General features: G+C 44.3%; 2 protein-coding genes across 4 annotated transcripts; one reads left to right on the top strand and one right to left on the bottom strand.

The window, feature by feature from the left end:
* The first annotated feature begins 1,009 nt into the window (after positions 1 to 1,009).
* APOBEC1 (apolipoprotein B mRNA editing enzyme catalytic subunit 1) lies at positions 1,010 to 8,156 on the top strand. Of its 3 annotated transcripts, XM_061988822.1 has the most exons (7): positions 1,010 to 1,108; positions 2,435 to 2,462; positions 2,873 to 3,045; positions 3,169 to 3,261; positions 4,473 to 4,591; positions 5,103 to 5,211; positions 6,907 to 8,156. In XM_061988822.1, the coding sequence occupies exons 1-7, from the start codon at positions 1,087 to 1,089 to the stop codon at positions 7,035 to 7,037; spliced, it is 675 nt and encodes a 224-aa protein (XP_061844806.1). In that variant the 5' UTR covers positions 1,010 to 1,086; the 3' UTR covers positions 7,038 to 8,156. The 3 variants fall into 3 exon arrangements, with proteins under 3 accessions (XP_061844806.1, XP_061844805.1, XP_010201589.2); XM_061988821.1 differs by having other exon boundaries at positions 2,873 to 3,261; positions 6,907 to 8,153; XM_010203287.2 differs by lacking the exon at positions 5,103 to 5,211 and having other exon boundaries at positions 2,873 to 3,261; positions 6,907 to 7,020.
* A 15,267-nt stretch (positions 8,157 to 23,423) lies between these two features.
* AICDA (activation induced cytidine deaminase) lies at positions 23,424 to 24,980 on the bottom strand (the record flags this gene model as incomplete). Its single annotated transcript, XM_010197636.2, has 4 exons — positions 23,424 to 23,477; positions 23,783 to 23,898; positions 24,084 to 24,354; positions 24,825 to 24,980. Coding segments are annotated over 4 exons (597 nt in total), but the record flags the coding sequence as incomplete, so codon positions are not given.
* Between the last annotated feature and the right edge of the window lie 419 nt (positions 24,981 to 25,399).

Below are 25,399 nucleotides of genomic sequence, written 5' to 3'. Positions count from 1 at the left end.
CTGACTCAGCACAGTCACCTCTAGCTAAGCCATATGAACAATTAGCTTGTAATCCCTTTGCTCTGCAAACCAATTTTGGGAGTGTCAGAGGAAAGCTTCTCACTAGCAACTAGTGTTGTTTCACCCATTTTTCAGAGTAAACAAGAAATATTTTTTGCTGTGAGTTACGGAACAGATCACAGCAAGGTAAGGCCCATTTCATAACACTGAATATATTCCTCAGCACTGGAAAAGACTATTATTTTTACATCAGAGAACTGATCTGTTATGACCAATATCTTCTGCAGATACACACCAAGTTTGTCTCTCATGGTGTCCACATGAGTACAGAGCTCTTCTCAATTGTAAAGTTTCATAAATATCTGTGTGTTTCCCCACAAAATGATGTCCATTATCATAGCTCTCCTGGATGATGGACAACGTGCTTAAAGTTGGCCTAAGAGTGTCTGCCTAGTTGCTGACCACAGCTGTAGATCTGTCCTCACAGACAGGCTCAAGGATGCACAGGTGGTCCTTGGAACTCACAGAGTGGTCCCATGAAGAAAATGACAGTAGCCATCACCAACTGCTGGAGACCCATAAAAGCACAGGCTTTTGGAGAAGACATCTTCAGTTTCCCTTTCCACGGGATTCTCCTCAACTTTCTGATATCTGGGTTCCAGAAGAGTGATCTACCTTGCCACAGCTATGGGACTTGGTGCCATATGTGTAGATGCTCTTTCTCTCTTGGTGCACTGTGAGGTGACTGGAGAAGAGATGCTTTTCTGTTCTGGGGTTAGTGGTAATAAAGACACTTAAATTATATTCTGCACTGTCAAAAATGGCTCAATGGTTAATTCTGGCTTCTGGCAGCCAACCTTATCTGCAACCCATTTCTGAATAGTACTCACCCTGTTTTGCAGCTTTTTGCTGCCAGGAACTTGCTTTCAGTTTCACAGAGAGTGGGGTACTTAATTTGCGTTAGAGGAAGTCATCGTGATGAGTAATGTTCAAAGTTTGTCTTTGGGAATAGAAACTGAAACAAATGTAAGATTAATAAAGGGACATCCTTCACCCAGGAGACGACAGATTAATCCAGAAATATCCATGGCTGTTGTCGCTGACAGAGGTAAGAGAAGATATATGAAAAGCAGGTCTATTTTAACATGTTCAGTGTTGATATTTACTGTAGCTGTATTTAAAGAATTGGTGAGTGGACAAATGTATGTCTTGACACAAGAAGACACACAAGAGATACTTGTGGATTTGTGTGTATTTTCTCTTTGAATGGATTACTATGTATCTCTTTGTCACTGTGTCTTAAGTGTTAAGTCCAGCTTCAAAATTTTAATGCCCTGATATGGCATTAGGCAGGAACAATTCAAATTCCAAAAGACTTCTCAATGTGGAAAGACATCTCAAAGGCAATTGAGAATGGAGAAAATTAGTTATCTTATCTTTTCACCTGTTTGTTTTCAATGCAATAAACAACTAGAAAATGCCTCTTAAAAAATCACTATAAGAAGACTGCAAGGAGCTGATCAGGTCTCTCTTGATGTGGAAGACTATTTTACTCCTTCTGAAATGTAATTTCACTGTGTATATTTCATAATTCCTCATCCTAAAGACCTAAGGTCTATGGAAAAGTGCCTTTCATGTTATAGATAAATTAATTATTTTCTTCAATAAAATGAGGATTCTTAGATCCTTAAGTTTGCTATGGATGAACTTTTACAAAATAAATAACTGGCTTTGATCACCTGCAATTGTTTTCCTCTTGACTGTCAGCTGAGAAGGGATGAATGAGTCATAGGGCCAAACTTCTTTGCCACTACAAGAGACAAAGTCTATATAATCAAGCAGGTCTGTGGTGCCACCCCATAGGTAATTATAAATACAAAATTACCCTCTTCTCTTCACTGATATTCTTTCCTTGGCACTGATTTTTTTTTTCAGCTTTTGAAACATACTAAGTGTCATACCAAGAAAAGAAAGAACTGTTGGCTGTGAGAATTTTTTTCTCTAGATCGAGATTATGAGTACCAACAGGAAAATAGCTCACTTTTTGCCTAGTAGAACTTGTTTGGAAGATACAAAGGAAGAAGAGATTTTATTCTGTTCTTCAGTTAGTGAGAGGAAAAACAGAAGCAGTACTGCTGAAATCAGTGAAATTAAACTTGAGTGAGATCACAGCCTATATGAATGTGTTGCAAAATGAGTGAAGGTTCATGTATGGCTTAGTTTAAACAGACATCAGGTTTAGCTCCTAGCTAGAAATTGACCACTCCTGCATCCCAGAGTGGCTATCCTGCTTTGCAGAGATTACTAAATCCTTTTAGATAAAAAAGATTTGGCAGGAAGTGTATAGACTACAAGGAGACAGGACAGGAAGCATAGAATAAATTTTGTTTTCTCATCTACTGTCCTTAATAACTCACAAATATTTTCCATACAGATGCTGCACCTAGAAAGGACAACCAAGGGTAAGAAATATAGTTCTATTACCATATGCTGTCTGGGCCCCCCAGCAATTTCCAGACATAAGCAAAGCTAAGAATTCTTGTACCTTGTTTTCCTCTTACCATCCTTTTCCCTGATATCTTTTTCCTGTTGTCTTACTGCTTTGACCAGTGCTGACTTCAGAGCAGTAATGGGCTTATCCTCTCAAGAATGTGCTATGAGTGTTTCATCAGGGTTGCTCTAGGAGAATAATTCTGGAGCCTCCATCAAATTCCAGATTTAGATCATCAGATTGCAACATTCTCCAAGCTGCTTATTTGTGATGAGAAGACAGAGTGGAAGGCTTGGCTGATGTACAGAGCAGGCAATGCACAATGGGACCAAACACCATTGAAGTGCTGGGATCATAGTAGTGCTGGTACTCTTGTTGCAGGTGGAAGATACAGCCTAATGATTTCAAAAGAAATTATTTGCCTGGCCAACATCCAAAGGTGGTACAGCTGCTGTATGAAGTCAGGTGGAGCAGAGGTACCATCTGGAGGAACTGGTGCTCAAACACTTCTACTCAACATGCAGAAGTCAACTTCCTGGAAAATTGTTTCAAGGGTGGGCCATCAGTTTCTTGCTCCATCACCTGGGTCCTATCTGTTACCCCTTGTGGGAAATGCTCCAGAAGAATTTTGGAGTTTTTGAGGGTACATTCCAATGTGACCTTGAAAATATATGCAGCCAAGCTATTCAAGCACCTGGATTTCCGTAACCGGAAAGGTCTCAGGAACCTGGTGATGAATGGAGTCGTCATACGTATCATGAATCTTGCAGGTAATCTAATTACTCTTTGGCTTTGTCTAGGAATGGATTGAAAGTTCAGAGAGTATGTGCACTTTCAGCTGCTGTGCTTTGTTATAGTGGTGATGACTGACATTGGGAAGGACTAGTGAGTGCAAAAACACTGCTATCTTCTGCCTGGCTTCTTCCCCAGTCCCATACAGCATCAGGACTAGCACAGTCATTTCCTCTTGAACAAGGAGAGTTGTCTTTCTCTAGCAAGCCATGCCCCTTTTACATAAGTGAAAAATAGTGAGTATAAGGTAGAACCTGTCTCTCCTAGCCAGTATATTCAGAACAGCTTTCCAGCTGCAGCAAGTAATTGAAGAAGAGGAGACATGTCTAAAGAAGACTTTCAGATGATGCATCACAAAATACGTATCTTGCATATGTGTCTTTTTATGTATATATCTTGCTTGCCTGTTGATTTTTTGGCTGTAAAAATAGTCCAGGCAAATAGCTAACAGAAAGAAAAGTACATTAGAAGAGATTAATGTCACATACCTATCTGAATACTTACTGCTGGATTATGCAGCTACAAAACCTACCAGGTCAAATGTCAGTTTAAAGGACTTTGCTTATTTTGGGGAATCAGTCTCTGGGATTATATCACCAGACCATTGACAGAAGCTCTGGCCATCCTGTCAACACTAAGATCAATAGGAAACTGCTAAATATTGAGGTGTTCACTCCAGGTTTTGCCTGTTGATTGAGGTTAAGTCAAACAGATTCATGACTGAAACAAGAAGTTTATTGTTTTTCTGAAACCTGCTGTGATCAAGCACAAGGCTGTAAAAAGATATGCCTAAACAGCCCTCACTGCATGTGCAACTTCACTTTTTAGTCCTTCCCAAAGAAACAGCTGATTACTCATTGATACCCTCTCTCTGGCCAGCATGCACTGGCTTTATGCCCTTGTGCTGTCTGTGATAGGGATTGCCCAAGCCACTGTAGTGATCATTCTTCTCTGGCAATTCCCCTTTATAGACTTATTGCTATTTAGAGAGTTTTGGTTCCCCTTTCCACTAACTTATTTGTGTAGCTGCAAGTCGTTGTTGGTCTCTTGCATAAATACCCTCAGATTAACATCTTTATCCTGCTCTTTACCATTGTCTTACTGAGAAAAAAGTAAATTAGCGACACATTCAAGAAGAAAGGACTGGGCATGCCTTTCATCAAGAGTGACTGGATACCTCTTTTCTCAGATTACAATTACTGCTGGAAAACATTTGTTGCATATCAACATGGAGAAGATGATTATTGGCCCTGGAACTTTGCTTCATACATCTTTCTGAACTGGACAGAGCTCCGTCATATCCTTTTGGTTAGTAGGCACTTGAAGAAAACACAGAGAGTGAAAAGTGATGTTAAATCCCAGGAAAGCGAGATTTGGAGCATTCCAGCAATAGTGTTGGCGTAAATGATTGTAATAAAAATAAGCATTGGCTTGATACTGCTTGAGCAGAAGGCCAAACAGGTGAAAGATTGCTAAGGACTATGCTGCTGGATTGTACCTTTATGGCCAGGAGTAGAGAAAAGATTTAGCAATACTCAGGTTTTTCACTAAGGAAAGGGTAAATTATTTCAACCCTTTACAGGCATCACCTACAAGTTTGTTAGCTTGCAGCTTACTGGAGGTATTTGGTCCCCAAAGCACCTTCAGCTGTGTAAACATGATTCAAGTACACGTTTTTTACCTCTCAGGGCAGGGCCTCAATTAAGTTCTGAGCAAGTAAAAATCCCAGGTGGGTGGATCCACTTTCAGTATCAGAATTCACAAATAAGAGTAGCATATGACTGAGATCTGCACTGCCTATTTCTTGCAATTCACACAGCTGCAGAAGTATGGCCTACTATCCTACTATGCAAGAAGAAGATGGTTCACAGAACAGGAGAGGAGACCAGGACTGCAGTTAACTTTCTGTCTCAGCCACCCTTTGTGGGGTAAGCCAGTTCTTGCTTGAGCTGGTACCTATATGTAGAATGAGGTCTAGCAGAATGGATAGCAGGCGGTAGAGGTGCACAGAGCTTCATAATACAGATAGGAACTTAAAGTCTAGAGGAAGAAAAACTAACCAGTTTGTCATGTTTTATTTCTGACCGAAGAAAAGGTACATATTAGACTTCATTTCAGTTCCATCCACCCCAAACTTTTTATAGAATCATAGAATGGTAGGGGTTAGGTCTTTCAATACCTCAGGATCTGACCTTTCTAATTATTAACTATCTGAAAGAGGCATTCAGGTGACAGGATACATAACACTGTGTCATTATCCAGTCAGTCAGCTAACTGATCAATGTAAAGTTAATGCAATATAACTGTTTAAGGAATATTTTTCCCTTGGCTTTCAGCCTTCTCGAGTATCTTTATGTCCAAGATGATTAAATAATTTAGCAGTTTACGCAAACTCAAATGTGTAGTGTGATACTTAACAGGGAGCTGAAAAGAACTGTCTGCTAAATGCTTGTGAGTACTGACAAACTACAGCTGACTCCGCACTGTTCCCTGTGCAGCAGTACAAGGCAAATATGCCCTTCAGGTCTTGATTTTAAAGAGACACCTAACAAATGACCTGTCACTCCCTGTGCCCCAGAAACCTGGTTGATCACTGCAGAGTCCTGGTGTCTAGGAAGCATGCACTGGACACTCATACTGGAAGTCAGGCACTTGCTCAACTGCTTTGACGTCTCAGCCAAACTCAAGCCACACCTAAAACAAAGGTGACTAGGGACTGTTATCCATAGTTCTGACTAACCATCAACCTTCCACAGAAGAAATGGGAAAGTTTGTCTGCTCAGCCCTTGAGAACACCCATCTCCATTGTACTAAATACACAGAGGTGTAATGAGGAGAGGAGAATTCCAGGCATGTGATCCAGAGAAACACAGACCCTTGTGTCAAGTCCTGGCCTCTGTCACCTAAGACAGACACTGAGGAACTGGACAGGGTTTGTTGGAGAATGACTGCAATGATCAGGGGACTGGAGTGGTTGTCCTACAAGGAGAGGCTGAAGGAACTTGCTTTTTTAGACCTAAAGAAAAAACAACAAAGTTTCCCCCCATATTCCTGCCCATATAAAGGCAGTGAAGACAGAGCCAACATGTTTTCAAAGCTGCACAGATGGAAAATGAGGCAACAGTCACAAGTTCCAACAAAGGGAATTCCTACTAGACAGAAAGTCTCCCTGAACAGTGATGCTGTACTGTGAGTGGTGCCCAGAGAGGCTCTCAGACCTCCATGCCTGGAGACACTTTGATCAGGCAAATCAGGCTTTGGAGTTAGCTATATTGCAAATGTGTTGTTGGGTTGAGAACTCCAGAGGGTCTTTCTAACCCAAAAATTCTGCCTTTCCACAGGATCTAGCTCCACTCCATCCATCTACATAGTCTGCCCCCTTTTATATCCTTCCATTTCTGAGTGGTCTATCTTTCCAGGAGGGATTTACACAGTAAACTCCAAAGTGGTACCCTGTTGCCTGGAAAGCTGTGTCCCAAGGGAGCTTATCTAACTTGCTAAAGGTGGATCAGAACAATCTCTTGCACTAGATGCTGTATTTTCAAACTCTGGATCACACTGAAGAGACAACTTCAGCATTTGACATCTAATTTTTAATATTCATGTTTCTTTCTCCCTGCTAGGGACTTCCTCCATTGCTGGAATATTGAATACTAGCAAGCATCAGTGGCAGCATGCTTTCAAGATCACTTTGTTCATCATAACATTAAATATAAGACTGGAAAAGCCAGTCTCTGCCAGCCTGTTCCACTGAAGCCTTGAACTTTGAGCTTCATATTGTCACCAGAGAAGGCTCTTATCACTGACAAGGCTTTGCTAAGTACTGGACACAACAGAAGGACATAAACCACCAGGAAGTTCAGATGATGCAACCAGGCAAGGAGGACAAACAGTGCTTCTCGATCTTTACAAGGCTTCAATGGGAATGGAGACCATACTTCAGAATCAAGCCTTTTCATGTCTCATCCTACAATGAGATTCTGCAAGTGGCCTCTTGAGAGGCTAGCAACTAACATTTTCCATGGTCTGAGCTGTTCCAAAGAGATTATTGAAGCATTCTGGATTTTATAGAATTTCTATGCAGATCACTTTTATGATGTCTGGAGTTCAGCTAACATAGAGTTAGTTTTCACAAGAAGCTGGGAGGGGACACAGCCAGGGGATCCAACCAAGCTCTCCCAGGTGATATTGGATACCAGATGACATCATGCTCAGCTCAGTAGATAAACTAGGGGAGCTGGCTAGGGGGCAGAGGAGGAATCAAGGCTTGAGAGCAGGCTGGGCATTGGGCTCTGGATGGCGAGCAATTGCAATGTACAGCACTCTTTGTATATTCCTTTTAACATTACTATTATTATTTCTTCTTTCTTTATGCTGTCCCATTAAACTGTTCTTATCTCAACCCCATAAGTCTTTACCTTGGACAGGGATTTAACTTGTCCCTTGGACAAGGATTCTTTTCCCTATCCAACCAAGGTGGGGAGGAGTGAAACAAGCATGTTGCTGGCTGAGCCCAAACTGCAACATATGGCTATGTATGTTTCAGAAAATACTTCATGCTATTACTGCATTTACATAATATTTCTTATACTACTGCTTTTATTACAGCATATGATTCTATGATCATATTACTAAGGATTATATTGCTTTGTTAAGGTTTCATTCTCCCCATAACTGTAGAAGCAACAGAATAAAAGGGAAAACATCAGCTTGTGGAAACTTTGCTTCTCTTGTTCAGTTCATGGGCATGCATCCTTCCCTTGTAATTCCACACTCTTCAGTCCTACCTGTTCTTTACAGACTGGGGGAACACAGCAACAAGTTTCTGCTTTTTCAGATGGAAATGCTAATAGTGAGGTAGGAAATACTGAAAGCTCTGAGCTGTCTCTAGAGGCATAAAGCAAAAAAAGAACTAAAGGTGTGTTGGGCCTTGCAGCCATTTTCAGTTTACACTGCAATTAATGCAAAACACAAGAATGATAAATGTTGGGAGCTCCACGTTTCACAATTCCCAGCCCCTACAAACAAGAGATACTTTATGTGGTCTCACTGGGGAATGTGGTGCTGCTGGGATCTGTAAAATGCAGGCATAAATGATTTGAAGAGTAAGATGGGGGCTGGTGAGAACCATGCCTGTCTCTTCTACTTGATTAATATGTACAACATCCTTTGGCAACACCAAAGTCCCCAGATGCTTAACAGACAATGAAGATGGCCATAAAATTTGAAGCTGAGGAAGCAGCTCCAGCCCCTGCTGCCTGAGAGCATCTGAAGGTGAACGCAGCTTGCTGGGGAGTGTTTCTACACTGACTAAATAAAATTACTCCAAGCAAAGTATAGCATGGCTAAAGTTTTCCTCTCCCTTTCCAAGACCTCAGGTTGGATGTCATGCCTTCTTTCTGACCATTCTAGTGTTAATTCTATTTCCTTAGCAAGAGGTCAAATCACTTTACATGTAGTTGAGTACATCAGGGTCTATAACCATTCAGCAACATTTAAGTTACTGGCCTGCTATGGAATGTGGCAAGTCTGCTGGACGATATGTTGATTAGGCTTAAACACCTTAGTTTGTGTTTTGCTTCGAAACTTCATTGTGCTGCAGAAGCTAGCTGTTGTCTCATCTGCTAATCTATAAAGTACAACAGCACAAAGCTCTACAACAATGTTTAACTTCCATGGTCAGAACGAAATGGAAACCCTAAGCTTTAATAACAATCTGAAGGACCTGAAGATCCCTTCATATCTCTTGGCAAAAGATACTGAAACATTGTAGAATCTTGCTCCCAGTTTAGCACAGAGCTGAGAAGGCTTTACCAACAGCACTGTGGAAATTGCCAATACATTGCTAAAAATGCTGGGAGGTGCCATTGTATTTCCATACCTTAGAATAAATGTGCAGTCAGACTTTGACCTTGGAAATGTAGGAGCGCATTGGACCTAAAACTCCAGCTCTATGGAAGATGACAGCTGTTGGATAGCCCAGGTCTTTGGAGTAGGAGGATGATATTGTCTGGAGATTAAATGAGATGTGAATTTGAATTAGGAGGAGAAGGTGGGTTGATGTGAGAGAATTTGTTTCAGAGGAACCAAGAAAGAGAACAGGAGCCTTCAGTAAGTAGCACTAATCTAGATGGTCTAGAAACTAGAACTGTGTCAACCGCATCGTTCTACATGAGAAAGGACCAGTAGTCCAGTAAGGAATATACCAGCCCAAAGCTGATCTCAGTACTATAACAGCAATGTGGCAGCTTGATCCAAATGAATTGCTTTTTCCTGCAGTATCATCTAAGGGGGAGGTATAGATCCTGCTGTGAACCCTCCAACTTTGTTGCAGTCCAAGACCCAGCTCAGGGAACCATGAAATAGTTTCCCTTCAGGCAAGGCAGAGGACAGTGCCTCTCCTGCAGTACAGGGGTTATTCCTGGCGCACCAAGAAGCACTCTATTCTTGCTTTGAACTTCAGCTAATACGGAAGGCCAGAGAGCCTTGGATGAAGGTGAGGTGGTGGCCAAGGGAGAAAACCAAGAGTCATGACAGGATGTACATGAGGACAAGAGAGGACAAAATGATTGATAGAGAAAGAAAGTGTGATCCCACCAGGCTCCCCAGTTTCATTTAATGTAGGGACTTTTAGCATTATGCAGTGGTCTCAGACAGGTGCTATTCTTTCCAAGTTGTGATGAATATCTTTGGGCATTAAACAGGAGGTCATTACTAGCAGGAATGAGACAAGTATGCAACCTCATAAGTTTAAGACACGCATCCTGGAAGCTGTTGGGACTAGCTGCTGTTCTATCATCCTATCTCAAAGCAGTATTGGGAAGAGTATACTGACTCTCCAAGGAACAGCGGATGCCTGCACAGGGATGTCCTGGTTTATGTCACAGAATGGTATGGGTTGGAAGGGACCTTTAGAGATCATCTAGTCCAACCTCCTGCTAAAAACAGGTCCACCTAGATCAGGTCACAAGGAACACATCAAGGCAGGTTTTATAAACCTCCAGAGAAGGAGACTCCACATCCTCCCTGAGCAGCCTGTGCCAAGGCTTCCTCACAGTAAAGAAGTTTTTCCTAATGTTTAAATGGAACTTTTTGTGTTACAGCTTCTTCCCATTACTCCTTGTCCTGTAACTGGATACAGGAGAAAAAAAGGGATGTCCCAACGTCCTGACATCCACCATTTAGACATTTGTAAATATTATGTGATCCTCCCTCAGTCTCATCTTCTCTAGACTAAACAGCCCCAGGTCCCACAGCCTTTCCTCATAAGGAAAAGGCTTCAGTCCCCTGGTCATCTTGGTGACCCTGTGCTGGACTCTGTCCAGAAGTTCTCTGTCCCTCTTGAGCTGAGGAGCCCATAACTGGATACAGGACTCCAGGACTCACCAGGACAGAGTAGAGGGGGAGAAGAACCTCCCTTGATCTGCTGGCCACACTCTTCTTGATGCATCCCAGGATGCCATTGGCCTTCTTGGCCATGAGGGCACATTACTGGCTCATGTTTAGTTTATTATCAACCAGAACTCGCAGGTCCCTTTTCAGTTCCTTGTACTTACAATATTGGCTCTCAGATTCTTACAGATTTTCATTTGTTGTTTTCTGCAATTATCTGTTTCTCTGTCCACCTTCTTGTTTCTTTGTTCCTCCTTCTCAGAAGGGCTTATCAGTGTTGCTAGAGTTCCCAGAAGAGAGACATAGCCACACTGGGTTCCTGAAAGTCAAATACTAGGGAAGAAAATAACAAAGTGAAAAGATGTAACACTTCTTACCTGACACACTCCCAGGCTGCAGCTCTCTTCACCTCTTCCAAGGAAAAATATGGTTTCTGCGTACTCAATAGTTTTTTTCTGAAGCATAAGCAGCTATACTACTGTTCAGGAAGAAAAAATGAATCAGGATCTTAGAAACAGGTAAACCCAGAGACAGAATTTTATGGAGGCTGTAACAACTACAATCGAGTGTGATCAACCGAGTCTGAGTCAGAGAGGTGAACCAGAGCTGTGCCTATTTGCTGAGCAGCAGTCCTAGTTCATTAGGCAAGAACTCTGCAGTGGTGATGGTTCTGTGATGTGTTGAACTATCTCTAAGGAAGAAGGAGGACACCTAAAAAAGCAGAAATTATGAACAAGGAAGCATGAGAGATGGTGTCATACTCTTTAGTGAACCCTGGATTCTGAAGAGAACGCTGTCACAGTCTGATGCCCCTGCCTCCCCAAGTCACATCTGGCTGGAGGTAGCCTCCTGCTACAGCTAAGCACCAGGGCATAATGAGGCAGAGGTCTCTGGCATCATCTTCCCCGTCACAGGTCACAGTTCTGCTACCACTAGTGTCAGCTCTAGGTGTTACCAAGTTATTCAGCTGCACAGAAGTGCCTGAATTAACCCAAGTGCATGTACTAATTTTTAGGAATTAGCCAGAGTGCTTGATTCTTCCTGGAAGGCTCAGCCCTTTCGCACTCAAGAAAGGAGGACTAACTGTCTATGGTCCATTTTGAAGTTTTCAGTTCCAAGTCAGCCCAGTGAAGTTTCTTACACTGGTTTAAGCTGCCAGAGTGAACTTGCACTCTATTGTATCCCTGATGTGCTCTAGTTGCGGGGAAGGGCCTACAGCTGGGTTTACACACTGGTAGCCTAGAGAGGTAACCACAGAAGAGAGCTGGTCTGCTCTCATCTTCTTCTGTCCCTCTGGACTGGCAAAAATATTGTTCCAGCTTGTAGAGTAGGATAAGTTCTTAACTGTCATTTAATAACGAGAACATAGGATGGAGACATCAACATCCTCGCTTCCCTGGAACTTGGGTGCACTCACTCATGTGAGAACAGAGGCCCCTTGTAGGCAGGAAGATTACCTTTCTTAATATTAGCCCTGCACCTTTGAAAGTCACATCAGTCGTTCAACTGGTATGCTTAATAATGGCAACAGCAGCAACAGTAACGGTGCTTTAGCTATATCTGATGCAGGTTTGGGAGTCTGAAGGGAAGTCTGCCTATTACAAAAGTAGATGATAAGATTTAAAAGCCAAAGGCAGCCTTCCAAACACCTGCCACACTTTGGCTCCTACCCTTCTATTCTGACCTCTGCTCTTGCAGCAACTCGCTCTCTCCTTCCCCTGCTCTGCATATCACTGCTAGCGTTGTCAGAACAAATGGTCTCTTTTGTGCCAAACCCCTCCATTTCCTCTGACACCAAATCTGATTTGAATCACTGTGAGTATTTAACATATGTGATTAAATAATGAAATTTCTGCTCATAGAGACATCAAAGGGTCAGCACCAAGGAGGTGGGAAAGAAAAACATGAGCTAGAAGACAATGCTGGACACGTATACATCTAGGCTAAAAAGCTCTGAAGTGGCAAGTGGCAGGGGACTGAACTCCATGGCTCTGGAACCCCTTTCTGTCCTAGTTTCCAAGTATCACCATGTGGGAGAGGCAGAAAGAGCAAGGGAGGGTGAGGGGGTGGGTGTGTGGAGACAATTTCCCTTGTATTTGCAAGGGCCTGGAGTGTGCCTCTGCATTGTTAACAGTAATCTGGTTTTTATTATTTCAACATGACATCCAAGGACGCTGTGTACTGACCTGGAGCAATGCTGTGTGCAGCTGTGGGGATGATGTCAGTGTCCTGCTCCTCAGTGGGCCCGTCTGGGGGTTGTCAGAGCTGGGCTCCAGGAGCTGATGGCAGCAGGATGCAATATCCCTCTGGCCAACAGCCTCCTGAAGGGCACTCCCGAGCACCAGGAGATGGCAGTGGTTTTCCACACTACACCAACAACCATTCCATCCCCTGTCTATCCATTTTCCTCCACTGTCAAAGGCTGACCCTGCACATGTCAGTTTTTGTAGGGCTGGATGTGTCCTGAAGGTCCAGTTGCCAAAAGATCACACAGGCAGCTGTGTGCAGAGATATGCAGTGCAGGATGAGGGTTGGTGGAGATGAAGCAGCTGATGGCAGCCTGTGTACCGGATTGTTTCCTCTTCAGCACCCCTCAGCCCCCTGAAGGAGTGCTTAAGGGAATGGTGGATACTGCTTGAGCACACGAAAAACACCCCAAGCGTCACACATCCAGCTGCAGGGGTAGATCTGGCAACAGCTTGTGTTTGTGCTGGGTTTGCTAGGGAATCTTTTGTATCTCCTCATTAATTGTGGCCATTGTCCTTAGGGTGTGAGTAACAAGAGAAGGGAGAGGCACGCACACTTGTGAAAAGCAAGGCTTGGGGCAGCAGCTGGATGGCTGTTCAGATGCATCCCTGCCTTCTTCATTGCTAAAAACCACAGGACATCAGACCAAATGAGACTGGGGTTTTCAGATGGCTCCATAGGCCTCTGCTCTGGCTGTTCCCCACACTGTTGGGAGGAAACATCCTCCCAGAAATCACTTGAGAGGTTAGCTGTTTCCTGGATGCATGTAAAGGAAGGTGACATACAGAATAGCACAGCCACTTTCTCCATAAGGAACAGGCCGTAACCATAAGTGGTACTCAAGAATATATAAGCAGTAGTGAAATGCTCCCTCTATATACCACTTACAAAGCAAGCAAAAAAATCTTAGGTTGAAAAAGTAATGTTGCTACAGAACAGTCATCCTCCAGGTAGAGACACCTTGGCAGAGACACCTATTGCATTTGAGACTGGATTAATTAAGAATGCTAATTCAAAGTATACCTTCTAACAAATAATATGAATTGGTATTTGAGAACAGAAATAGTTCAGTTAAAAAGAGTCTCTGTAGTAGAAGAGCCAAATTCCTGTAGCTAAACCACATGGATTAGCTCAATAATCCACTCTAAACTTAATCTGCTTTAGATTCAGAAGCAACAACCTGAGATGTATTCTGAACGCAGTGAATATTTCTTTGCATTTACTCATTAGATTTTTTCTCCTATTGTGTAATGGCACCAATTGTAACGTTTCAACAAATATCTTCAACTCAGTGTTTGTCAGCACTTAAGCAAGAGCCAGTGTCTCAACTGCTCTTTTAGAAAACAGTACTTTCTCTAGTAGCTCTCTGACAATTTCACTGAGAATGACAATGGTGTTGTACAGGTCAATACTGAAAGCTGGAAAACAGTTTTTCCATCTCTGCTTCTCTTCTTTGTTGTAGCAGTGCAAGCTATATTCATTCAAAGATGTAGAGAATCTAGGTAATGCACATGCAGAGACGTACACAGGCAACATAGTACAACCAACAGAGCTGACTCAAAGCCACCTTTCCTTTGCTAGCTACCTCCTTATATGAACAGTTAGATTTTGCCATTTTCCATTCTCCCACCAAACCACTCCTGCTTTGGCTTGGATCTTACTTGCATCAGTAAAAACAGTCAGGCCTTTAACGGGTACTGCTGATCTCAACGGCCGGTCTTCCATTTGAAATTTAATGGAAAACAATTTATGGGCCGGATAATGATTATTTATAATCCCTGGATACGACAATAAGGCCCATTGTAATTCATCGAATTGTTGCAGTGCCCAGTTCAAGAATTCATCTGTGAGAGGAACGAAAATGACGTCTGCCTCAATCCCTGCTATTTCCAGCAGACGTTTTCTAGCCTTAACTATTATTTTCGCAATTGCTTCTAGTCTCGTGGTAATTGGTTTTTTGCAAATTATATGGCAAAAATATCCACTCCAGGATCCTCAGTGCGTCTTTCACTACTGAATCCCATTGCATCAAGACTGCCACTACATGCTGGTTTTGACTGATCACAGCAATGTTAATTGACAAGTCAGGATCGTATTGATGACTGCAGTTATTGACTATCTTGTTTCCTATCTTTTCTATTGCTTGCATTTGCTGCCGGGACAGTTTTCGCGCACTGTCAGCATCTACTGAGCCCTTTAACAAAGGCATTAGTGACGCAAGATCCTCCTTTGTGATACCACATATACTTCATACCCATTGGATATCACCTATTAGCTTTTGAACGTCTGTTAAATTAGCAATTTCTGTTTTAATTGACACCTTCTGAGGATAAATGCATGCACTGGTGATAATATTACCTAAATATTTCCAAGATGCGTGCATTTGTACCTTCTCTGGTGCGATCACCAACCCGGAGATGCTCAACTGTCGCTTCACTTCTTGTAGAATCTGATGCTGGTCCAGGTCTTCTCCTGCAATCAGGATATCATCCATATAATGGTAAAATAAAACATGAGGGTATTTTTTGCGCAGAAGTGCTAGCGCCCAGGCAACATAAGTTTGACAAATAGTTGTCAAGTTCTTCATTCCCCGAGGTAAAACAGTCCATTGATATCATTTTGCCAGTTCTTGTTTGTTAATAGATGGTACTGTAAAAGCAAACTTCTCACTGTCATCCTCATGTAGAGGAATTGTGAAAAAACAGTCCTTTAGGTCAATCACCAATAGGGACCATTCTTTTGGAAGCATTGCAGGAGAGGGTAATCCTGGCTGTAAAGCACCCATATCCTGCATCACTGCATTAACAGCTCTTAAATCATGTAACAGCCTTCATTTCCCTGATTTTTTAGGGATTTTTACTATTGGTATATTCCATGGACTAGTGGATGGCTTAATATGACCTTTCTCTAATTGTTCATTTACTAATTCATGAATGTGGGCGAGCTTTTCTTTGCTTAGCGGCCATTGATCAATCCAAACTGGTTTATCTGTGAGCCAGGTTAACTTCAGGATTGGTCGCCCATCAATGGCCGCCATTAAAAATTTTCATTTGACAAATGAAAGCCCATTTGGCTTAAGGTGTCTCTACCTAAAAGCCAAACTAAAGTGTTCATTACACAGGGTTTAATTTCTACACAGCTATTCTCTTCGTCCTGTATCCGTATGGAAATTGGGTGTCTGCTAATTTTTGTCATCTGTGTTCCTCCTACTCCAACAACAGGGGTGTCTAAATTCTCTAAAGACCAGCTTTTTGGCCAATAGGATAATGGAACAATAGTAACGTCTGCTCCCATATCCAGTAACGTATTGTACCCAACCATGTGTTCACCATTTGGATGTTGGAATACAACCATCTGGGTGGGTTTTGTCTGCAAAAGTGGCATTGCAAGTCTTACCTCAGGTATTCCAGTGGATCCAAAACCACCATCTCGATGCTCACGACTTCCTGCAAATGGAACTTTAGCCCTGAAAGGAACTAATTGAGCTATTTTAGTTCCTTTAGGTATATAAACTGGTCCTGCCAAACTTTAACCATAATTCCAATGTTTCCTTCATAATCTGCATCAATAACACCGGGGAGCACAAAAATACCCTGTCAAGAGGCCTATGACCATCCTAAAAGCAGAGCACTTAAACCATAGCCAAGGAGTCCAATGGCATTGGATGAGATAACCGTTATATCCGTATTGTGGATGGTTACATCTACTGCTGTTTCCACATCCACTCCTGTGTTTAGTGCAGTGGCTGATCTGAGGCCATCCAGGCAGCCTGTTGAAGGGTGTTTTTGTGTCATCGTGCTCACCCTTTTTGTGCTCATTAACCCATTTCCCTTAAGCATTATGTATCTGCCCACTCAAGAATGGCACTCCGTGGCTCTGTGTCCAAACTTGCCACATTTGTAACAATTACCATTAAATCTGCCATTGGACGCTGATGATCTGATGGAGCTGTTTGTCCATATCAATGGATTTTTCACATCCCATTTTTCCGCAGTTAAAGCATTTTGGCCTCTGATTTCCTTTGTGCTGTCGAACTAATGGTTTCAATGCTGTTGCCATTGCTAAATGTGCTGATGATCCTACTTGAGAGCAGGCTTCTATCATGTCGACCAAAGTTGCTGTCCGTGGGAGAGCCTGCAGGATCTTTTTGCAGTCATGGTTATCGTTAGCAACTGCTAAGTGTAATCCCATTTCCGCTTTTACTTCAGCCGACATGTTTGGTATACTGTTCTGGTTTAGCAAGGAGCAGCTTTTGGCTTAGTAACAGGGGGAGCGGGTTGCAGTGAAGACCCGGTAAAGAGTTTACGGACTCTCCCCCGGCTCCTGGGTTCACACCCATCTCCAGCCCGGCTGGGCCAATCTGGCGCCTCTGCGATCACTATTTAGGGGATGGGAATTTGAAGTGCGAGGCAGGAGGTGTATGAGTGATACAAGATGGAGGCGACCACGCGGACCCTTCGGAAGGAAGGAGAAGCAATAGACCAGAGACCCCTCTGCAAGCCGTGGCGAGAATGCAAGCTGTGCCCCTGCAACCTATGGAGATCCATGGCAGGACTGAGAGTTACCAGCAGCTCCATGTGAGTGAGCCCGGACAGGCGAGGGACTGTGTGGGGAGACGGCCATGGCACAGGCCGTGTTGGAGAGCCTGCACGCCGCAGAGCAGCCCCACACGAGAGGCAGAGAGGAGCTGCAGCCTTTGCAATAAGTGCGCGTCGGAGCAGCCCGTGTAGGTCTGCCATGCGTGTGAGTTACCCCACGGACTTGCAGGGAGGACTGGCGTGGAGTTCACCTGTCCTGAGGAGGGACAAACGGCAGAAGCTATCGGGAACAGACTAACTGAAACCCCCACTGTCTGCCCCCCCCAAACCGTTCGGGGGGGACAGGGTAAAAACCCTGGGATCAGGGCTCTGAGCCCGGGAAGAGGGGAGGTGTGGCAAGAAGGTGTTCTTAAAAAGGCTGGTTGGACTCTTCATTGATGTATTACTCTGTGTTGTTTCATTTTGGTTATGTTTTGGGTTTTTGGGGGTATGTTTTAGTTGATGTTGCATTAAATTATTTTTCTGTTTTCTTCCCCAAACCAAGTAGCCTGGTCTGTTTTGTCCTGAACCTTAAGCGGCAATTAAGCTCTCCCTGCCCTTGAGCAATTCTCAGCCTCTTTGGTACTCGAGGCTAATCGTGGTCTTTGTTCCCTGATGGGCCTAAACCATGACATATACGATCCAGAGCTGCTCTTAGATGGTCTAAAAATGTCATAAAATGTTCATTAGGTTTCTGTATAGTGGTTGTATATGAGGGAACTGGCACCCCCATATCAGGGATGATCTTAAATGCTTGATAAGTCAGTGTCTGTGTTTGTTGCAAAATAGCTTCAAGGAATCGGGCTTGTACCTGAGGGTCAGCGAACGGTCCTTTTCCTAACATCATATCCGCTGTGAAGTCTCGCCATGGATCTCCCTGCTGTAAGTCCATATTTTCTGCTATTGCCACATCGACTCTTTTTTCCCATTCAGACTCCCATAGTAATACCTGAGTGGGCTTCAGGAAGGTTTCTGCTAGTTTCCAGCAGTCAAATGGAGTCATTAATCCACTGGCGAAAATATGATCCAATAACGTTTGAACGTATGGGTTGGTCAAGCCATATTGCATCACAGCTTTCTGGCCTTCCCTTACCAACTTCCAATCCAAAGGTGCCGATTGTCGTTGTGTAGCATTATTATGTGCTGTTATTACTTGAAAGGCTTGTGGAATTAATTCTCCTTCAATTACTGCGTCACATATGAGGCCTCTCCATTTCTTAGCCAGATCATAGTCATCTTGCTGGGGGTCTCTGAGCACCTGTGGGAGTGAAACTTTAATCTCTGGTCTAGTTAACTTGTTAATCCATTTCAACAGTTGATTAGCTGTTGCTTTTGGCTTTTCTATCAGTTCCTCCAAGTGGGACAAAGTCCGTTTCATATCTTCTCCATGCTTTATTAATACTTCCTGTAACAATTGTCTTTGTTGATCTTTCCCTTCACTAGATGTTGGGGGTGATGATGGAAGAGAAATACACTCAGGGATTGATGAGCTCAGGGGCAATGGCAGATCCGCAGTATTGTGGGCAAAGCAAACTTTTTGTTCTCTGCCAGGTACTCCTTCAGGCATAGCAGCAGGATGGGATGGGGCAGGATGGTGAAGGGTGGGTGGGAGGGGAGGAGAAACAATGCACGCATTTGGCTCGTGAAATGGTGCTCCAGGGGATTCTGGTGGGGGTGGGCTCACATCCATACTCTCCTCCTCTAGAGGTGGAGCCGAGGGTATTATGACATTATCACCTCCGAAGAATCTCTTAGTATTTCTTCTAGAGGTGGAAATGATGGCACTATAAAGTTGCCACCTCCAAAGAATCCTTTTAGCATCTACTGGGAACGCAGATGATATAGCATTTTCTGTGTTCACAGCTGCAGCTGTAGCACACTCAGCTTCTAGCTATTGTAGAATGGATGATACTAGTTTATACAGGCCAATAGCATTATTCAACGTGTCTCCTAGATTTTGCCAATGTCCCATTTCATATACTTCCTGTGGGGAGACAAAGAGACCTACTTCCTGTCCCCCTCTTACAAGTCTTAACAAATTCTCTCTTTCACAGTTAAATGCTTTCTCGGCAAGGATATGCTGGAGGGTGTCAATAAGGTTTTCCTCTTTGCTCATCATCTTCCCACTACACCGGTTTAATTGGGCCACTTGCCTTTTCAGACAGGAATCCAAGCAATTTTCTGCCAAGGGTTCTCAATCCAACAAACTTGGCTGATCACATCGGGATCACCAAATGTTGTAGTGGTGCAAGCTATATTCATTCAAAGATGTAGAGAATCTAGGTAATGCACATGCAGAGACGTACACAGGCAACATAGTACAACCAACAGAGTTAACTCAAAGCCACCCTTCCTTTGCTAGCTACTTCCTTATATGCTGCTTCTGCCCATGTGTTCACCCAGGGCCCAATTGATTAACTTGCAGCACCTGTTTCTGATAATTCGAAGTAGCTTGCCAGCTGCATTAACATGTCCCTACCATCTTTATTCAAGCTGGCTGGTCCAAGTCACATTTGTGTCTACACTTTTTGTTTGTGAAGTATGTTGAATCAGCAGTTCTGTGTCAACTTTGGTCGATTATGACTCATAAATGGGGATGATAGGCTTGCAATCAGTGAAGGAAGCATCTTCTTATATCACACATTTTTGGCAGTGCTTCTAAAGTATGTGTTGCCTGAACACTTCATCTGCTCGGTGACGCTGACAACAACTTCAAAGTTACAAGTTGTCATGGTTTAGCAAGGAGCTGGTTTTGCTTGGTAACAGGGGGAGCAGGTTGCAGTGAAGACCTGGTAAAGAGTTTTTGGACTCTCCCCCGGCTCCTGGGTTCAGACCCACCTCTGGCCCAGCTGGGCCAATCTGGCACCTCTGTGATCACTATTTAGGGATGGGAATTTGACATGCTGCCAGGAGGTGTAAGAGTGGTACAAGATGGAGGTGACCACGCAGACCTCACAGTCAGAGAAGGAGGAAGGAAGGAGGATCATCAGACCAGAGACCCCTCATCAAGCCATGGTGAGAATGTAGGCTGTACCTCTGCAAGCCATGGAGGGCAATGGTAGGACTGAGAGCCACCAGCAGCTCTGTGTGAGTGCACCTCGACTGGTGAGAGACTGTGTGAGGACGCAGCCATGGTGCAGGCCGTGCTGGAGAGCCTGTGTGCTGCAGAGCAGCCCCACACAAGAGGCAGACAGGAGCTGCAGCTTTTGGGATAAATTCACGTCGGAGCAGCCCGTGCAGGGCTGCCGTGTGTGTGAGGTACCCCACGGATGTGCAGGGAGGACAGGTGCAGAGCCCACTTGCCCTGAGGAGAGACAAATGGCAGAAGCTATCAGGAATAGACTGACTGAAACCCCCACTCCCTGCCCCCCAGGGCCGTTCATGGGGGGAGGAGGTAAAAACACTGGGATCAGGACTCTGAGCCTGGGAAGAGGGGAGGAATGGGGAGAAGGTGGTCTTAAAGGGCTAGTCGGACTCTTCATTGTTGTACCACTCTGTGCTGTTTTATGTTTATGTTTTGGGGTTTTATGGTTATGCTTTAGTTGGTGTTGCATTAAAGTATTTTCTGTTTTCTTCCCCAAACTGAGTAGCCTAGTCTGTTTTGTCCTGGACCTTAAGCAGCAATTAAGCTCTCCCTGCCCTTTGTCAATCCTCAGGTCTTTGGTACTTGAGGCTAATCGTGGTCTTTTGTTCCCTGGTGGGCCTAAACCAGGACACAAGTGAAAGGGATAAAAACAGTGTAATAGTATAGTGCCAGCTCGTCTCTCCAGAAATCAGAAAGGACAGATGATATGTCATTCCTTTGTGTCAACTTTTGTTTCCCTCATGCATGTGGTACCAAAATGAAGACGAAATCACATGCTTATTTATAAGACCTTTACTTATATAAATAATATCTACCATATCAAACAAATATACATCACTGCACTTGCAAATTAATGCTTTGCAAATAACTCTCATTGCTATTCCTGGTCAAAATTCCTCAAGCTGAGTGTGCCTTGGGAGTCTGAAGTTGTAGGAAGCATGTGATCCACCCAGTGATGACCTTTCCTAGCAGGAGGAGGCACTGAGGGAGCAAGGCTCTGTGCTGTCCTCCAGCGGCTGGCCCGTCACCAGAGGAGGTGTTTTGAGGAATGACACAGGAGCCTCCAGCCTTACCCAGAAAGAGGAACAGGATGAAGCAGAGAACACACAGTCACCATGAGAGAAATGACAGAGCACCCTGAGAGTGTGGGACATGAGGCCTTTGCAAAGCCTCAGGAGATTAGATTGCAGAGGACAATCTGTAATTCAGGTAGTGGGAAGTTGGTGGTGAGTAGGTGTATATCATGAACCCATGTCTTCAACTTGGTAAAGACTGTGTCCACAAGACTGTGTGCTAATGGGGTCTCCTGGTTAGAAACACAGTGATTGCCAGGCAGGAGCGTGCTTTTGATTTTGCCCCCTACAGAAGATACCTATCTACAGGCTGTATACGTTTTCTCATATTGGATGTTTTTTCTCACCACCTCTCAGTCCAGTTGCCAACATCTGGCCATACTATGGGCAGTAAAAGGCCTGAAAAAACGGAAGACTATGAGACTGCTAAGCTGCCCCCAGTAGAGAACAATTGGCTAGGGAGGGAGCATAGAATCGTAGAATTGTTTTGATTGGAAAAGACCTTTAAGATCATTGAGTTCAACCACTAACCTCACACTAACTTAACAGCATTTTGCAGGTCTGACCCAGGAGGAAATGCTCAGTGGGTGAAAAGTACTCCAGTAGCAAGAGCTGTGGTGCTGCTCCCTGGTATATGTGAAGAAAGAGATGGTGACTGAAGTGGATGCCAATATACCATCTAAAATTTCATAGTCTCAACCTGCATGAATGAGAAACTAAGTCTGAGGGACAATACAATGTTGAAATGAAGTATATTTTCCAGGGGAGGTATACCACAAACACATCACAGAGATGAAGTGCCTTGATGTCTCCTTTCCTGGCTGGGTGGGAGGTCCACCTTTCAGTATTGATCCTGAGGTGTCATGGCTCTCCACATAGTTAAAAGGATTTCAGTGAACTTCCTATTTTTGGATGAGAAATGTCTTGCTGGACACCCAGAATTGCAGTGCTCACTTGAAAATGTTGGCCAGCAAGTCTTCTCCTTTCATTTTAGGTTTTTATTATCTAGTTTCAACCTTTCCTAGGGCATCAACCGGTATCTATAACTATGGAAGCTTCCTGCTTTCCAGGCAGGAGACACTACAGGGCCTGGGCCTGCACACAGTCTGCTTAGAAGACCCACTGGCTTAAAGTTTGGTTTTTTAGTTAAGCTACCTGGGCTGCCCAGGACTTACTGCAATACTCTCAATCAAGCTTTTGAATAACTGGATGATTTTACTATTAGGATGTAGGCTAAATGATGTTGGATTTCATCTTCCTATTCACATCCAAAAGGGCTAATGAACTATTTCACAGAAGAGAACACAGAGAGCTCAGTGTAATGCAGCCCTTAGAGCCTAGAGACATGCTTCCCAAAGCCCTCAAGAAATGTGCCAGTTGTGCCAGTGAGTACATGGTCACTCAATCAGCTTTGCAGGCTGTCTGCTCCTACCTGGGCAAGGCTCAACTCCAAACTCCATTTAGTAGGCCACCTGAATTAGCTCTGCAGGAACTGAGGGAGAGCAAGTCTCTCTCTGGCAATGTCACTGTAGTCCTGGCTATTCCCAGCTGGCAATGGAAGAAGTGTGAGTCTGGGGAATGTGTCTTCAGAAGATCAGGCTAATTCTCCATGAAAATTAAAAAGTAAGGGTAGTCTTAACTCTAGACACAGCTGGAAGGAAGGGAGTTGCAAAGAGGGAAGAAGATAAAGATCTTTTGCAAAGGAGAGAGCTGGAAATCAAAGAACAAGTGTTTGTGGTGTCTTCTGATTGATCATGACTTTCACTTCAAAGACCCAGAGTTTTAAAGGCATCTCGTAAATCATCTACTTCATAGAGTGGCTGCAGGACAAAACATAAATGATGGGTCAGTTGTCCACTGAGTGGGAACCTATGAAGATGAGGAAGGAGGAAGGAATGGTAGGAGTTAGGATGAGAGGTGAAAGAAGGGGAAGAGAATGAGGAGAGGAGATATGGAGGAAGTTGGGGGAAAGAAACATGAGGGACATGAAAAGTAAAGACACAGGAATGAATGAAATAGAAGATGACAGAGATGGGCAGCAAGAGCACAGAGAAACTACAGTGAGGAGTAGGGGAAGAAGCTTAGGGGAAGAGGCACCAGCACGAGAATGAGAATTGGGCCTCACCAGGAGGATCCGTCGCAGTTTCCTGGACAGGTGGACAGAGTTTTCGTGCAGTCCTTCCCAGGCTTTGAAAGTCTTTTCCCTGTTCTCCACAAATGTGTTCCAACAGTAGAAGTAATCTGTGCAAGGCACAGAGGAGTTACAGAATGCTCAAGACTGTCTCAGAGAGGACAACAACCTCTCCTAGCATCACTAAACCATCACATCCCACCACCATCTCCTGCAACTCCTTGTCCTAGCTTCTCCCACCCTCCTGAACCTTGCTAGCCCCCCCTAACTTTCCTTTCTCATCTGCACATCTCACCTTTGAAGGTCATGATGGCAATTTGTGCCCCGGCCCTGTGCAGGCGCCTCAGTCCCTCAGGCTCTGCCTTGCGGTCTTCGCAGAAGTAGAGGCGGGCCGTGAAGATGCGGAGGGTCAGGTTGGGGTAGGCACGCAGGAAATCAGCCACGTGCCGGGCGCAGTCATAGCAGGGGCTCCAGGAGGTGAACCAGGTGATACGGTAGCAGCGGCCTGGATCCAAGTCCCAGGCTGAGATGTAGCGCAGGAAGAGCACCTCCACATGACAGCCCATCTTCATGAAAGAGGGAGAAGGGCAAGGCATGAGGTGATGGGAGATATGGAACAGGGTGTAAGTGGAGTGAAGAGGGAAGTGTGAGCTGGATGGGGTGCGAGGGGAGGAGAAACAAGGGGGGGAAAAGTCCTGCGATCAGCGCACAGAAGGAGAAGGAGCAGTTGTACATAAGTGGAAGACAGACCAGAAAGCAGAAGAGTGGACTGATGTGTAGGGACGTACAAGAGGAATGTCTGGGAGTTAAGGAGAAAAGTGAGTAGGCTGATAACGCAGCAGGGAGCATGGATGTCTTGCTGCTAACACACTTGAGGGTAGCATAAAGTACAGGTCTACCTGGAGGCTGCATCCCCCAAGCAGTACGTCGCAGTGCAGTGCCTATGCTCATGGGCTCATGTGTCAGCTGCTCTCCCCTCTTGGCCCAAGCACCTCAGCAGGAATCTAAGCACAGGGTGCTGAGGTGCTCCATGTACCTTGTTGCGCAGGTATCCAAAGTCGAGGGAGCATGATGTCGCGCTGTCACGGCGCTTCACAACGTAGCAGAGGTAGGTTTCACGCCGGCCCTTGGCCCAGCGCAGGTTCTTGAAGTTGTAGAGGAAGAGTTTCCTCTTCATCAGGAGGCTGCAGGACAAGACAAGTTTACATTACCTCCTGACCCTGGAGCCAGCTGTGTCTTTGTTGAGGGCTCAGCACCAAAAATATCCTCCTCATGTCCAAGCCTCTCAGAAGAGCATCAGTAATTTGCATGCAATGTAGTAGGGAAAGAGTGCAGACGTGACTGTGGGGATGAAGCAGGTGACCTTGTGAGTGGAAACAGTAAGTGAATTAGCAGTGATTAGTCAAACAGCAACTATAGCTAGGCAGAGAGCAAAAATATCTGCAAATATCCAAGAGATGGACACCAATGAGGGAGAAGGATGAAGGTGTTTGAGAAGATCTGAGAAGATGACAAGGTCTGGAGTTCAGCCATCAATAAATATTATTTTTGCTATATGAAACCCTGAAAAGCGACTGGGTAAAGGAATGGATCAAATTAGAACCTCCTTAG

The sequence above is a fragment of the Colius striatus genome, chromosome 1 (genome assembly GCF_028858725.1).
Source record: "Colius striatus isolate bColStr4 chromosome 1, bColStr4.1.hap1, whole genome shotgun sequence".
Taxonomy (NCBI): domain Eukaryota; kingdom Metazoa; phylum Chordata; class Aves; order Coliiformes; family Coliidae; genus Colius; species Colius striatus.
The sequence above is the reverse complement of the archived record's forward strand: the minus strand, read 5'-3'. Positions and strand labels throughout refer to the sequence as shown.

Coding starts and splice junctions, on each gene's coding strand:
- APOBEC1 (XM_061988821.1), top strand. CDS start 1,087: ATGGCTGTTGTCGCTGACAGAG. Junction 4,592..5,102: donor AGCTCCGTCATATCCTTTTG/GTTAGTAGGCAC, acceptor CAATTCACACAG/CTGCAGAAGTATGGCCTACT. Junction 5,212..6,906: donor TCTCAGCCACCCTTTGTGGG/GTAAGCCAGTTC, acceptor TCTCCCTGCTAG/GGACTTCCTCCATTGCTGGA.